General features: G+C 37.1%; 1 protein-coding gene across 1 annotated transcript in view; it reads right to left on the reverse strand.

The window, feature by feature from the left end:
• The window catches only part of ENPP1 (ectonucleotide pyrophosphatase/phosphodiesterase 1), a 52,709-nt gene that overhangs the window by 14,890 nt on the left and 21,798 nt on the right, over nucleotides 1-16,021 (reverse strand). Inside the window, exons 6-13 of the mRNA XM_050972511.1 lie at nucleotides 12,081-12,178; nucleotides 8,436-8,515; nucleotides 7,063-7,182; nucleotides 5,786-5,895; nucleotides 4,552-4,617; nucleotides 4,172-4,244; nucleotides 2,388-2,496; nucleotides 1,485-1,616 (exon numbers count right to left, since the gene is read on the reverse strand). Coding sequence (XP_050828468.1) covers nucleotides 1,485-1,616; nucleotides 2,388-2,496; nucleotides 4,172-4,244; nucleotides 4,552-4,617; nucleotides 5,786-5,895; nucleotides 7,063-7,182; nucleotides 8,436-8,515; nucleotides 12,081-12,178 — 788 coding nt within the window. The remainder of the gene's footprint in view (nucleotides 1-1,484; nucleotides 1,617-2,387; nucleotides 2,497-4,171; nucleotides 4,245-4,551; nucleotides 4,618-5,785; nucleotides 5,896-7,062; nucleotides 7,183-8,435; nucleotides 8,516-12,080; nucleotides 12,179-16,021) is intronic.

Below are 16,021 nucleotides of genomic sequence, written 5' to 3' on the forward strand. Positions count from 1 at the left end.
ATTATTTTTCCAGAGTGAAAACCATATAGAGCAAGATAATCCCTAAACTGTCAAGTACTGCTTTTATAAAATTTCAATTCAGCCTCTCTTCCCCTTGACTACTTATTTACAGCCTTAAATTTAAACTATATTAGTTAAACTTCAGTTAAATTTATTAGTTAAGAGTTAACTATACTTACATTTAAACTATATTAGCCACAGTTAGAAAAATAATCCAAGAAGTAAGTTTTCAGAAAAAAGCAACTAAACGCTGTGTTAATCAAGGTGAATTTTTCTTTGCTAATAAGTCTTTAAAGAAAAAGACACAAATGCAACTACCAGGACAGCAGTTTTGTTTAGCAAATATCCTTAGAAAGAAAGCCAAGCACCAGCTGGCTAAGTTTCAGATGCTTAGGCTCAAGCCAAAAGGGACAATTACATCATGTAGTTTGACATTTTGTGTAACACAGCCTCACTGCATTTCACAGTTGCTCTGTCCTGCCTCTGATATCCAACACTTGACTCAAGTACCTTAAGGAGTACCCTGGCAATAGAACCATTCATAATTCCTGCACAGATACACTCTGTGCTAAAAAGACACCAATGCTCCTTCATTGTAACAGAGCACACCTCCAAAGGAGGAGATGCACCACTTCTCCTCTTCCTGAATTTCTCCAGGGAGAACCTGACACTGCATTATTTGACTCCCATGTGCTCCAAGTAAGCATTTAAAACAGTTTGGAATAGCATCAAGCAGTGAAGTAAATAGGACAAAGTCACTGGGGTTGAGGTCTACAAGTTTTAAAGGGTACAGGGAACAATAATCTCAACAGAAAAAAACCCAAACCACCCCCCAAAAAAATAAATGCTATGAAACATGAAGAAGGCTCCTGCACTCAACATTACAAAGTACCAAAAATTGCAGGGATTAAATGTTCGCATAACAAATCAGAGTTTAAAATTTGCAAGTATTCACCCCGTTTTATTATTTATGTTTACTTTCAGTTTACTCAATTACTGAGTCTGACCATTAGGCCAATTTTTTATAACTAGGAAACATTCATAATAATCTATAAATGATAGTAACAATTTAACACCTCTCTAAGACAGAAATATTGCAGGTTTATGCAAAACTTAATAAATTAGAAAATGAGGTGAGACATGAAGGAAGGATTTTTGGGCTGACTTGTGCATGAGTGATCTTATTTGAAGGAATGCCATTCACAAGGCAGGAGGCATTTGCAGTTGGTAACTCTGAGGCAGCCCATAAAGTGTTTTCCTGTATTTGAGTGTGGGATTCAAATATACTTTCAGACTTGGAAAGCCACATGGTCTGAAAACACAAGAGCACACACTACTCAGTATTTCCTCTTCATCATTGTTCAGATTGTAGCTAAGTGGCATTCACTCAAGTTTACTAATGGAATATGTGGATCCTAAGTGTATATTTGAAAAGTACAAAAACATATAACTCAATAACAAAAGTTAGTTTAGCAATTACATACAAGAGAAATACTCATCTGGAACATTATTAGGTCTTAGGCGAGCTGCAGGACCGGGTACAACTATGAAATCTTGGACATTGTCCAGATAGCTGTTCAGATATGCTGTTTTTCTGCAGCTCCCTACTTCCATCCCTGTAAAAGGAAAGACATTTTCTTTAAAAATGGCAATATCAGTGTAGAGTCACCTTGCTAAGGAGACATGTAATTTTAGTTGTAGAAGTAAGAAATGTAATTTCTCTGGTGTTTTTATCAGCAATCCCAAAGCATCTGACCCAAGAAGACCATAATACTCATGTATAGAAGATAAAAAACCAAGCACAGATAAACACTATCAGCCAATTCCTCAGCTGAGAAAGACTCCCCGATTTAATAAATAGACCAACTTTCTTCTCTAAAGGGAAAAGAACTCTTATGAGCCTAAGAACAGGAGTAATGATCAAACCAAATATTACTTCAGCCCAGTATCCTACCTAAAAATGTTCTCTACATATCTAAAGAAATAACCAATAAGCACAGAATTATTGACTGGCCTTTCTCCCTGTGCTCTTTATCAGTTTTCAGAAGCCAAAGGGGCTTTGAGTTGTTTATTGCATTTAAACTTCTGCTTTAATTAATTTTTTATTATATTTCTTTTATCAAATGGTAATAATCACAAAAGGAATTAGAAATAAAATTTGAAAATTACTTAATTCCTCCCAATGTTTTCTACTTCTTTACCCCTTCATAAGATAGTCTCTCTCTCACACTGATTATCTGTCACATCATCTCGATAATATAAAACACATTTTAGACTTATTACTTGCTTTGTTAACCTAGGCAGAAACATATAAGTATAAATTCAGAATATTACTTTATAAAGACAGTTCTTCAAAGTTCTGATATGTTTTATAAAATCAAATTTACCATGATCTGATATAAAAATAATGTTCAGGCACTTATGCAAGTTCATTTGCTTTAGACCATCCATCAGCATCCCTACTATTTTGTCCACTCTTTGTAATGCCATAATCACCTGCAGGACAAAAATAGGAATGTAAAGTAAATGTTAAAAATACTGTTAAATATGTCTAAATAAAAATGAGAGCCTGCAGACTGCATCACTTGCACTGTTCAGAGTTACCTCCACCTACAGAAGATTGGCTAGATCTACACTATACAGCACTTAGCCCAATTTTTTTTCTCCATACTGCATCATGACAGAGCTACACATTTTCTGTACTATTTTAGTTGCAGATGCTTTTTTTAAAAAAAATGAAAAAAAAAACCAAACAAAAGCATTCAAACAAAAAACATCTCACAGATTATAACCAGTGAGGGTGGTTTTAAAGTATGGAATTGAGGATGTTTGTTGCATTTTGCTTGGGCACAACCAAGGACAGCAAGGAATGACAAAGGATGCAGATACTGATGTGCTGGATAGAACAGAGGAAGCCAAGCCTGCAATACCCTTCCTCAAAATGCTGGCTGGGAATTGGAGCAAACTGTCCTTGAAATTGTGATCTGAGACTAATATCCAGACAAACTACTTTAAAGAAACTGAAAAAGCCAAACAATGAACTACCAGTCTAGCACTGCTTGAGATCAGGGGTCTGGGGCCCTAGCTCACTTGTAGAGGTACCACACTGGAGCTACTTTTGAATACTTGTAAGGTTTAAAAAAAAGTGTTTTCCAATGAAGTAATACTGTCACCTCTCTAAACTACTAGTACAAGCTGTCTTGCTTTGTATCAACAAAGAAGAGATGCTCCTGCAGAGATTATATGAAAATCCTCAGGCTCCTTCTCTCCAGAGCATTCCTGACACACAGAACTTTAGATCCACTTATTAAGCAAAGAAAAAGATAACCAATTTAATCATGTTCCCTATACTGCACTTCCAATTATGTCTGCTACTTCCTTACACAAATAGCAACTACTCACAGCTCAAGAGGAATTGGGAAGAGCTTTTTTACTCTTCTCACCACTAAATACCTACTTATGATGCCTAAACTCCCTGACTGTTCAAGATGGGAGAATTTTACAAAGGACCAGAATTTCCAAGAACTTTTTCCATTGAATTTTTCACTTTGGTATTTTAAAATGTAAAGCTATTCAGAACTTTTTAAGACAGTAATAGTCCCAAAGACTTCTTATGTAATAAATCACAGACTATAATGAGGCCAATGTTCCTTTTACCTGTCTCTTTCTGAGAAGGCATAAATTATAACTGCAGGGAAATAAAGCCAAAATTCATCTAACCTTAGCACAGAGACTGGGGGAAAATGAATGACAATTGTAACATGAACACTTAACCACCACAATTTGGACATTGCAAACCTCTGTTCTTGCTAAATTGAAATTATACAAATTTTCTGTTCCCATTCCCCTCCTCTGCCAAAAATCAACATGAAGTATTAGTAAGTAGGAGGAGATAAAAAACATACAAGACATACCCAAACATACACTGGCAATTTAAAAGTGATTGAAAAAAAGAAAATAAAAATTAAGCTTACTAAATAGGCTATTACATGCTTTATATCAATGTTAATCATGGATGGACTGTCTATTCACAGGCTTTTTTCCTAAAAAGCATACTTCAAACAATCTCAGTTAACCTAACATGAATTATGGAACTTACAGAGTCAGAGCAAAGAATCAAACTTTAAAAAAAAAAAAAAAAAAAAAAGTAAGAAACTACAAAACTACTTACTCCACTGCTTACTGGTCCAAACTTATGGCCCGAGGAATCTGGTTCTTCTAAATACAGAGTGTAAAAGTGTGGTCTATATCAAACGGTACCAAAAATGTAATATTTTACATACATGTTGAGACAGTTTGAAGAGATTCTATTTCAACAATGGAGATCACATACTGGAAACAATGCGGTCATTCAGAAGAAAAATACATTAAACTGAGAGATGCAACTTAATTTAAAAAGTTTTCAGACATAGAAACAGGTTGGCACTAAATAATATTTTAACATTGTTAGAATAAAGCATAAGATATTATTTCAAACAGAAATTGTGTTTACAAAGTAATTCATTCGAGTCCCACTTGAACAGGAACTCACACTCACAAATGTATACCTACCTTTCATCTTCAGGTAGCTGCAGCCAGCGAAGGACAGTCACCACTCTTTCTTCAAAGGGGATTGAGCTGCATCAAAATAATACAATATCAACCAACCATGTGTTGCCAAGAGTTAAATCTTTTAGCCATACATTACGAAAAAATCACTGCACTTTAGCAGGGGAAAAAAAAATCATTACAGGATTTTTAGAGGGATACAGATTTGTCTGTCCTAATCACCTGACTCTACAGGAGTTTATGGCCTGATCTGAATCTCCCTTGACTATTGTTCCAAATATCATTAGAATAATGCTCCCAGTAATGTTTATGCTTATTATACAAAGCAAACAATTGGCCTCAAGGTGCAAAGTCACACGCAGGCTGTTATTATATTAAGTTTTGAGAAATTCCTAGTTTAGGAGCAGGGTTGGGTATTTTAAATTTAAATAGGTTGAATAAAAGTGTCTCATATTATGTTACAAACTAGATCTCTGCATCAATTACTGAAGTAGACCAACAATAAGAACATTGACCTTTAACAACACGAGGCACCCACAAAGTAAGTATTCAGTGTTTAACACAAGTTCAAGTAACAATGCATCATCAGCTCCTAGGGAAGAAAATATAGGCAGCAAATCAAGAATCAAAAAATCCATCCTGTATGAAGGGTGTAAGAAGAGAAAATGATCCTAAGACAGAAATTAGAAGCCTGATTTCTTGGGCAAGATTTGAAATTATTAAACAAATAGTGATAAACATTTTCATTAAGCAGAAAATGTTTAATTGCAGAGAAGAACAATCACTGACTAAAATATGAGCTCCTTTAATATTTTTTAAATCTGCAATGAAAATAATTTTAAATTGGAACAGCTTACCACAATCAACAGTAAAACTATAGTTTCCATAGACAAGATCACATCAAAGCCTGATCCATTCACTCATGAGAAGTTTGGATTGAAATATTCTACACCAGCCACAGAAGGTTTGTATAAATAGAAAGAGTAAAGCACTAGAGCTTCAAAGCTGGTTATGCTTTTTACACATCTTACCATTAAAACATTTCTTGAGGAATGAAAAGATAATTAAACAAAGGCTCTACATTATACTGAAACAAAGTTAATTGGATCCTAGCCTTTTTTCCCCATTGTACAAAATTATTTAGAAAAGTAGGGGGGAAAAGTATGCTTTCCCTGGCATCTGTCCCACTGCAATCGTTAAAGTCAAATATTCCTCCAAGAGAAAAGCATTTACATACCTATTGTATATTTCATACAGGTTTGGAAAGGTTCCATTCACTGCTACATCAGACCCAGGCCAGAAGAAGGTGCCTGCTTTCAGCCCTTGGTACATGGCTGTGAGCCAAATCTGCCAGAGAACATTCACCGCGTTAGCGCCCATCACCGAATCAGCTGAGAGCCTGCCAGCCCCATGGCCCCCCCACCAACTCCACACCCTTCAGAAAGATCAGAAACCAATGGTTTCACAGAGCACTCCAGTCCATCTTGCCTGTCATCACTATCTGTACCCAAGCTACACCTTGCAGGCTGATTCCTTGTGGCAAACACTCCCATTCCTGCTGCTGCAATGCCATGGAGAGCCAGGACTGAGGTAGGAGCCATTACCAGAAATGCAATGGTCTGAAACAGACCATTGCATTTCTGCTAATGGAAACAATGGAACCATGGCTGAAACACCAGGAAGGGGAAATGTCTCAGAACACAGTGACAAAAGAAGGGGTGGGAATATTCCAAGGACTTATGTCCTACCCACTCTTTACATACAGAAACAGCATTTTGGTCAGTTCTTTTTTGATTTTACTGCTGCTCTTATGGTTTACAGATTTATACCTTCTGCACCTTTCCTGCCTAACTCATACATCACTCTATTCTCAGTGGCCTGCAAGTTCTACACCTCAAGGGAAAAAAAGAACAACCAAATAAAACAAAACAAGCAACAACACCAAAAAAACAAACAACAACCAAAAAAACCCCAGTCTTCCCCACGCACTAAATATTGACATCTCATCCCTTGCTATGCTTCAGGCTAGCGCTCACACAAATTTTTCCATGCCACTTCACTTTAATGGCAATCTCATCAGTTTTGCCATAGGTATATGATTGAGCTGAGATGATTTCTTTTAAAACCACATCTTTGGACTTTTAGGTAATTTAAGCAGAGCATAAACCTTTATTTGTACTTCTTATTCCTCAGTCTTATTGGTCTGGTGATCTCCTCACAGCAGTTAACTCCAAGCCCACTCATAAAAACAGAAGAAAATCTGGTAGCTATATTAGCTATTTTAAGTCAGCATTCTCCTTAGGGAAAATTCCGTTCAAGTTCAACAAAAGCTGTTACATTTTGTTTCATTTGTGGTTTTTTGGCCCTAGTAGGGCAATTCCTAGTGGTGCTGAGTAACACTTCTTGGCTGACTTAGAATTACCCTCTGTCCTCTTTCAACATCACGATGCATCCAAGCCATATTAAGTAACATAACAGGGTGATGTCCATTCTCAGAAGGGTATTAATACTTACAGGCTGGCCTTGGTACCACTGTGGATTAAACTTCTCCTCACTTTTAAGGGTGAAGGATGCGTTTCTTTTGGGGTCATACATCTTGTTATCAATTATACCATGAGATTCAGGATACAGCCCCTGTAATTGAGAGCATGCTTTGTTGCAATGTCCTAAAGAACCTTCCAGCTACTCAGACATGTCCTTTAAACAAATATATCCATTGAACAGTCACTCTGCTGGTGACTTCTACTCCACCAGTAGCTCAGGACCCAATTTAGCAGCATCATCTCTCATTGCATCCAAGCCCCACCTTCCAACCCTTATTTGCTTCTCGGTGAGATTTAAAAAATATTAGGCACTGTCCTTTGGGATCAAACTGCAAGATACTGTTTGAATTCACACATTTTTTGTATCCTTAGTACCAAAGATAAAGCACATGAGCAAAAGCTCTAGTTCTAGAAAACCATCACATGAGCAGCCAAAGAAGTGCAGGCACCAGGTCTTGAGTAGTTTTAGCAGACTTTGTGCTCTGTCTTTAATCAGACTAGCTCCTTTTTACATTTATAAGGGATGAAACACCACCACCATTAGGATCTTGCTACTTTTCACAAGAATGAGGAGTGGAGATAAACCTCTGCACTGTACACCTCACATGGCTGCTGGGCATGACTAAGGACTCTTAGCTGCATATTCAGTCATGGAGATTTGTGAGGATTACACAATTAAGCACCTCATTCCTGACCTTGTGCTCCCACCAAAGGTCTTGACAAACTGGGAAGATAAGAAAGTGCAGATCCTAGTATTTGACTGAATTTTAGTTGCAGCATGACGAAACTAAAAAGGATGCAGGATTCTAACCCTGCATTTGTGTTGAAAACCTCAATTTTTCTTTTTCCTCCTACATGCAAGAGGTGTCAAATTTACAAGATCAGCTTTGTGACGTTTCTATGCAGGCTTAGGTACAGTCCACCACACAGAGCCAATATCAGCATGAAGCTCAAATCTTTCCTCTCATTTCACACCCTTCTTTTCATCATGCCAGGCTACCTTAACGAAGTAGAATAAGGCTGGCAACTTAAAGCAGTTAGGCTGCTCCCACTCCAAGAGTGGAATGTGCAATTTAGTGGAAATATTTACACAAATGAGGAGTTGTAAAGTGATGTGAACTTTTGGCTATTCTTGGAAGGGCTGGATTTACTAACATTAGATCTGGCCACTTAGCTGTAGTGTTATTTAATAGCTGTTAACCTAAGTTACATAAATATAATTCATAACTGCTCCTATTCTGAAGGGAAAGCAAATTATTTTAATAATGCATCAAAATATACTATTCCCTTGGAGAAAACTTGATAATGAACAGTAGTGGAAACATATTATACAAGAATTCTTACTGTGACAATGGAGTAATGGTTGGGAAAGGTTTTTGAAGGATACACTGGTCTCATACTGGAAGTGTATGTTCCACATTTCTCTAGAGAAAGTAACAAAGAAAGTCAGCAAAATTACTGAAATAAAAATCTTGCAAGTTTCTCTCATGAGAATGTATAGCTATTAAAAAAAAACAAACTAAAAACCAAACCATAATATATTTCCAGAAAGTTTTCACTCTTCAAAATTGTGGACCTAATTGTGGACTTTCTTCCCATAATAATTTACAGCCTGACTAAAAGCCTATTAACACAAATTTTATATATGCCTAATGGTTGACTGCAATGGTCACACGAGCAAAACCTACAGCCTTTGTGAAAAACATGTACAGAAAATAATGAAAAATGAAAGAAATCCCACCCTCCAAAGTTGCCCTGGTACGCAGTAAGTGCAGTCTGCAGCTTGAGACCAACCAGACAACCCTGGGTGCTCCCAGAAGAGTGGTGAAGTGGCCACTGACACAGTGGTGCCTGGCTCTCTAAGCCATCTGTCAAATCATTGCTTGTTTTGCAGTCTTCCTTTCTTGTTTGTGGGGCTTTTAAAATATAAAAAATAAGCTCTTATTCTAGGATGAATGTCAAAGCTTTCTTTATCTCAATATACAAAACATATGGCTTTAGGGAGATGAGTATACAGTATTTGATAGGATGAAGAGGCATTAGCAAGGCCAAAACAACTGGGCAAACCTTATTCAAGGGGTCTAAATTTCCATCAGCAAACATGTGGGCCCCAATTTTCAGAAAGAAAAAAAAATGCTTTCATGACAACTTTAAAAATATCAAAATTAGTTCAACAGATGCTAAAGAACCAAAACTAATGACCCGGGAAGAAGAACCTCACTGCATCATCTTCACTGACTCTGGGTAATTATATATAATACAAATAGAAAAGAATTGAAATTAAAGGCTTCATAACATAGGAGGTGTTGCATCAAGGCACTTTGAACTCATTGGATTGGGGCTTCAACTGAATATATATATATATATATATATATATATATACATAGAGATATATATATAAAAAATATAAATAAATAAATAAATAAATAAATATATTATATCCTCATATCCTCTCAAGTCACACAGGCATCCCCTCCCACACTTGGATCTTCTTTTATTACTGGAAAACACCTAGCACATTTCAACTACTTCCAAATCTGTTGTTGAGACTATTTTCCAAAATCTTAGTTTTTTGGTGTGGGTGTCTGGGGACTTTGGGGTTTTTTTGTTTTGTTTTGTTTTGCTTTGCTTTTTAAAGTAATAGAGAAACACACTTATAAAGTTTTGCCAAAAATCCTAGGGGGTTTTTGCTAGGACTTTCCATCAGAGTTATCATTATTCTTTGTGGCTCATTGGCTTAGCTAAAGATGTTTTAAGACAAAAGGATCATTTATCTAAAACTTAAAATACCGCAGCATAACTGTATATGAAAATGTCTTCTCTGAACACCACATGTGCATAGCAAGACAATGTCTGACTTCCCTAAAATCCCTCAGGACCATGCTGAATTGTCCATCTGTCAAATAGCAGGGAGAGCAAATGTATAACAAAACATGGTAAAAGTGAAATTATGAAATTATTTTAGTCTTACAAGCATCTACTCTGACAGATTTCTCCAAGAAGAAACCAGAATATTGCTGCAAGCATGGCTGAATTAACAGAACCAATAATGGCAATATTTTTATCTACTGGAGTTCTGCACTTATCACCAAATGCTTTAAAGATAAAAATCCAGGTATTTAGCATGGTCCTAATTTAACACAGAATCAGGCAGTCCCACAAGTTAGTGCATGTGAGTAGCTATTCACTGCTTTGTAAATGCTGTCATTCTTAAACTCTTTTTGAAAATTTAGTAGTCCTTTAAATGGACAGCTATGAACTCCAACATTTTTTAAAACAATTTTTCAGCAATAGTCAAGCAATTTGTTCACTATTGTCACCTGTCTACACAGAGGAATAGATTTCATTACCTTTTTCTGAACAGTGAAGTCTTGCAGGAGTATTTACTCACTCATATACAAGTTTATTTTTACAATAAGACTGCTTCCACCATTTTTGGACACATGGAACATAAAGCACATAAGAGATTTGAAGCCACAGGCCCTCAGAGTGGACATACACCTCAGTGACACCAAGTTTCATTAATGAGAATATTTTTCTCTTACTAAAGAAAATTTGCTTTATCTGAGCATTTCACCAATTTTTTACTATGAGGGGGGAAAAAAGAAGAAAACTGAAGATACCATAGCACATTGTATAGCAAAGCCCTTCTAGCATTTTACCAAAAAATGATCCAGAGTACTTTAGAACCGTAAGCATAATGCAGAATTAATACTTGCCCCCAGACTGGGGAAAGTATTTTATTGGATATAAAACATGTATGATTAGGCATTCTGGTATTAGAATCTTTTAAAAATACACATTTTGACCATCAAAAACCTTGTAGCTATGGAGAAGTGAAATTACTTTGATGAAGATACAAATATATTTGTATTTCTTAGTGGTCAGAATTTGTCATGGGCTCAGTGCAAAGAGAAGTGCAAGTTAATTACAGAAGTCAGTGAGAGAAGTCTCACTGTAGTCTATCCAGACCAAAGAATGAAGAAACTTGACATGTGTAAGGGAATACCGCAGACTGGAATTCCTACAGATGCTTTGTGACACTTCTATCTTGTATCTCAGGCAGAGCTAGAATAATTTGTACTAGCCAGCCTCTCCTAGAAACGTCCCAGAAATTTTCTCCAGTTTAAATTTTTTATAGCTGCATCTAATGAAAACTTTGCAAATGTCTCATTTTATTCTAACACGGAACAAAACTAAAAAGAACCCAAAACCTCAGATCCATCTGCGAATTGTTATCCTCTGGAACACTTCAAGTTGTAACAACCACTGTGTAAAAAAGCAAGTATTTTTACTGATTTATTTTTAGTCAAACTGAAACCAGGCACCCCAGGTAGTAATTTCTGAATGTCAAGAAGATTGGCATATTTTTCAGACAAGTAATACCATCAGATCTCTACAGACCACAGCCAAAACAGAAACAGGAAAAGTAACTAAAATTATTTAGACACCACCAAATCAAGTGAGACACTAAAAAAGCTGGGGAATATTTCTTCTGGAAATGTTTGCTAAATTAAGGTTTTCTTGGATTCATTACATTTCTACCAGCCCTTCTATATCATCTCCTCTTAGTCTACTCCTTCTCGGTCTTCCTTTTTCCAAATATAATTAAATGCTTTTCATTTCCCAAAGCCATTCCACCTAAATATGAGATGATATGCATTATAGAGTAAAAAGGATCTACTTCTATTTTGAATAAAATAACCTCACAGAAAAAAAAAAAAAAACAAAAACCCAATCCTAAATATAAAAGGGGCTATAACTTATAAGATTTCACAGAAAATCCAAAGGGCCCTTTCCTCAAGCCCTCTCTTTCTTGCCCTTCCACTGTCCAACACTTGAAGTTCTTTGTGCATGGGTGTTCTTTAGGCCAACTACTTCCATATTCATGGCAGAAGAGTGAGGATTTTAAAGAGTGAGGAAAGCTGCATTTGTGGGTTTTTTTCAGGTAAGACATCATAATAGTTCTTAGACAAAGAAACTACTCACGTAATTTGCTAATAACAGGTAGAAGTCCACCCCAAGTCTGCAAATATTCCGCTCTGAAGCCATCCAACGAAAATAGCAACACTGGAGACTTGGTAAATCTGAACAAACAGAAATTGAATATTAAAAGACAGACTCTGAGAAACAGTTTCCTATCACTAACTTCAAGAAAGTTTCCCCAGACAGTGGAAATGTTCATTATGGGGCTATAAGCCAGGCCAAGGAAGTCATCCTCAGCAGAAGTTTGGCTGGCACAGTGGTGAGCAAACTGCTCCGGTCCCTCTGTTCGAAGGTTGGCAGAGCAATCCATGCCCAGAGGCTGAGGTTGGCAGCAGGGCATGCACAGAAAAGTCATGGCAAGGCCTGATTTCAAACACACCTTTAAGGTGAACAAGCCAAGATGCTCAGGTGAGCCATCTGGTGGGTTTGGTACTCCTTATCTTGAAATCAGTCCCACTGAAGCAACACTCAGCCCCTCCAACACCATTCTCCCATCCCAAGCTAAGAGCAGGGAAAGAAATAAGGCAATGCAAAGCCAAATTTTCCTTTATTCACTTTCCTCCTGAACAACCTGTAACCTAGATGAAAAAAAGTATTTTTATATATATTTACAGTGCATAGAACCGTAAGCAAGTCTAATGTACAGGGTATGTTAAATCAGCAACTAAAACACATACTTTTCCTCTCATCTTACAAAGATTATCCTACCAAAAAGAACTTGCTTACTGCTCCAGAAGTCCTACCAATCTCCAAATTCAAAAATGCGGCCCTGCGACTGGAAACACTGTAACAGCATTTCAGCCAGGAGCTTGACAGATAAATTCAGATACTGATTTCACTGGAACCAACAAAAACAAAATCTCCCCTTCCAGTCTCCACAGGACCTATGTTTTCCAGTCTTGACTTGTTCTCAGATTCAGCCCTGTTCAAACAATTTCTCTCCAACTGTAAGTACTTAAAACATTGCATCACAGACAGGAATAGTAACTTCTGTAACATCAGTAACTTCTCCCTTGAAGAAAACATACCCTGTGTTTGACCTATAGACATGAGGGCATGTGAGACTGAAAAAAAAAAAAAAAAAAAAAAATCACTGCTGTGCAGCAATAACTATTGAAAATATGGAATTTCATAAAACAATTTACTATTTATAATATTATAATATTAAAATATTGGTTTATTGCCAGCTCATTTTCCCTTTTTATATTTACATTTTTTTAAACTTTGTTGTACTCTAGTTTCCAAAAATAAAACAGTGAGGATAGAAGACAAATATCATTTATCAAGTGTTGACAATTTCTTTAGTGATGTATGCCACAAAAAAAAATCTGAAGAGCCGTTTACAAATGAAACATTTCTAAGCTGTGTGTCAGTCAAACAAATGTAACTATATTAAACTAAGGAAGAGTCAGGCAACCAAAACACGTCAATCCCAAGAAAATTTTAATGAACAATTTGGACAACAGATCAGCCAAAAGGATTTCATTAGTCAGAATTATTACATAGCCTACCCTATACCCCAGACAGAATAAAACCTTTAAATGCATTTCTAAGATGTATGTTTGTAGCCTGCTTTTTAATTTATATGGCACAGGTGGGAACAAGAAATGAATAATTTTCAGGTCAAAACTAAAGCCAGATGGCAAAACAGAGTAAGGAAACTTTATGCACTACCTTTGCCCATATTAAAAGTATTTTTGCACCACAGATTCTGATCTCCACAAGTTTTGTAAATACCTTCTCCATGTCCCTTCTCAAAAAACTGATTCACTTCAGTGCTGAGGTCTAAAAATCTTCACTGCAAAGTTCTGTGCAATAAAATGTGAACTTTGAGGCAAAGTCTGTTCAATATTACTTACCACCAAATCTAACTTAAAAAAAAAAAAAAGAAGAAAACAAACCAAAACCAGAAAACCCCACCAAACTTAAAACAAGCACTTAGAAAGGGACTTTACGCAACTGCTTCTGGTTTGGCATTTACAAGTGAACCAACTGTTAAATACATGTTTTGGTTGTCTGCAAATCTAGCTGCTCTCCCCTTTGCACATGTAAAATTAAACTTGGCAAAACTGGCCATTGCCACAAGGAGAGCAATTGCCCATTTCACTTCTTGTATACTCTACACATGCCAAAACTCCTATATTTAGTGATCTGCCCTAGTGCTCAGGGAAGCAAAGCATGACAGACCATGTCAAACCACACTCTCTTTGGAACAGCTCCAGTAAAACCCCCAGACAAACTGACCCAAGCTCCATTCTGAGGTATATCAGCCACTTCCATGCATTTTTCCTGTCAGTGGCCAAGACTGCACTTGCTAGTTAATGAATGGGCTGTCATGAGTAAGCAAAGCCTGGGAGGCACAAGTTTTGGTCCTGTTGGTGATTCATGCTGGCTGTGTCCAAACAGTAAGACAAGCGTGTTTCACAGCTCTTGGATAAATAGGTATGCCACAGTCACATCCTGACTCCAAACTGAAGGAAATGCAGTGGCAATTATCCCCTCCTATAAACTGGCTTCTATGGAAACACTATGCAGGCAACACAGGCTTGCTGGGGTCTAGTAGGCTCACCAGTCTGGATGATCAAGAGGCCAGAACCATGGAACACATTGCCAAGTTGCCCTCCCTCGCTGCAGGCAGGTTAGACCATAATTAAAAGAAAGGGAAAGAAAGCAAAATAGGAAGGAAAAGAAAGTGCCCTTGAAAAGCTTAATGTAATACACAGAAGACTTCTCATCCCACACACATTCATACTGCCCATATACAGCCATAAAGCACAGGAGGAAAAGCTTTCTTTTCCACTAAATGTACAGAAAGCCTCAGCAGGAGGCATAAGAGCAATCTCCAGATATATGGAGAGATCAGCAAAGAGGAAAGTAATTAGATGCTCTTACAGCTCAATGAAGACAGGACAAATAGTAATAGGCCTGAAGTACAGAAAAAGACAAGAGGACAAAAAGACGGCAAAAAGTCATCAGTAAAGCCATCTATGTAAGTACTAGGATGAACTGCTTAGGTAGGTTTGAATTGTCTGAGTATTATTTCACTCTTAGAAGTGGGAATGGCTAGAACTCAGTTTTGGAAAGACTTAGCTGTGTACTTAATTTTAATTTGTTGATCAGTGAAATCAGTGAGCAGTTAACTCACTGAAATCAGTGGGATTTCTCAGATTAAGCAACTCACTGAATGCTGTGTCATCTTTTGTCTATTCTGCACCACAGGTACAGCTAAAACCCAGCTAAAACTAAAACAGAATAAAACCAGCAATCTGAATACACAAAATATGCTGTATTAATATGCACAGAATCAGAACTGATATCCTGAAGTCTCAAAATGAGCACTGCAACTAAATTCTACTGCCTACCACACAGCATAGGAAGAAGCAGATTGTTTACAGAGTTGTTACTTTTGGGAGAGGCTTGTGTGCTAATAGTCCAAGATGAACCTTCAGTCAACACTGCTTGATTCAACTTTGACCACACATCACCCTTTCCTGGGCTGGGTTTTATTGCAACATTTTGGGGTTTACCAGGATTAAAACAATTTTAGAGGAGTAACTATGTATCCCTTTCATGAGCTGAACAGAAAAAAGCAAACAAAAAACCCTAAAAACAAGTTAACCAACAGGAGTTGCCCTACGGCATTTGCGTCAGTAACTCTGGCTGTGGATCTGCACAAGACTCTTCTCTGTTTACCAACCTCTTGGGGGCAACGCTTCCTAACCCTGCCTTAGAGAAATCATCATTCTAGACTCAGTTCCCAGCAAGAAATCCCAAATGGCTCCAGAACTCAGAACAAACAATCACCTTCCTACATAGGGGGACTTCGACTACAAGCTGGACAGAAGCTCCAGTTTCTGTCTTGATGAAGGTTCTGAAAGTTCAGCAACTGTTAGTGTTCTGAATCAGAATGAAGGGTTCTCAATTGGAATGAAATATTTCACATG

The sequence above is a fragment of the Serinus canaria genome, chromosome 3 (assembly GCF_022539315.1).
Source record: "Serinus canaria isolate serCan28SL12 chromosome 3, serCan2020, whole genome shotgun sequence".
NCBI classification, from domain to species: domain Eukaryota; kingdom Metazoa; phylum Chordata; class Aves; order Passeriformes; family Fringillidae; genus Serinus; species Serinus canaria.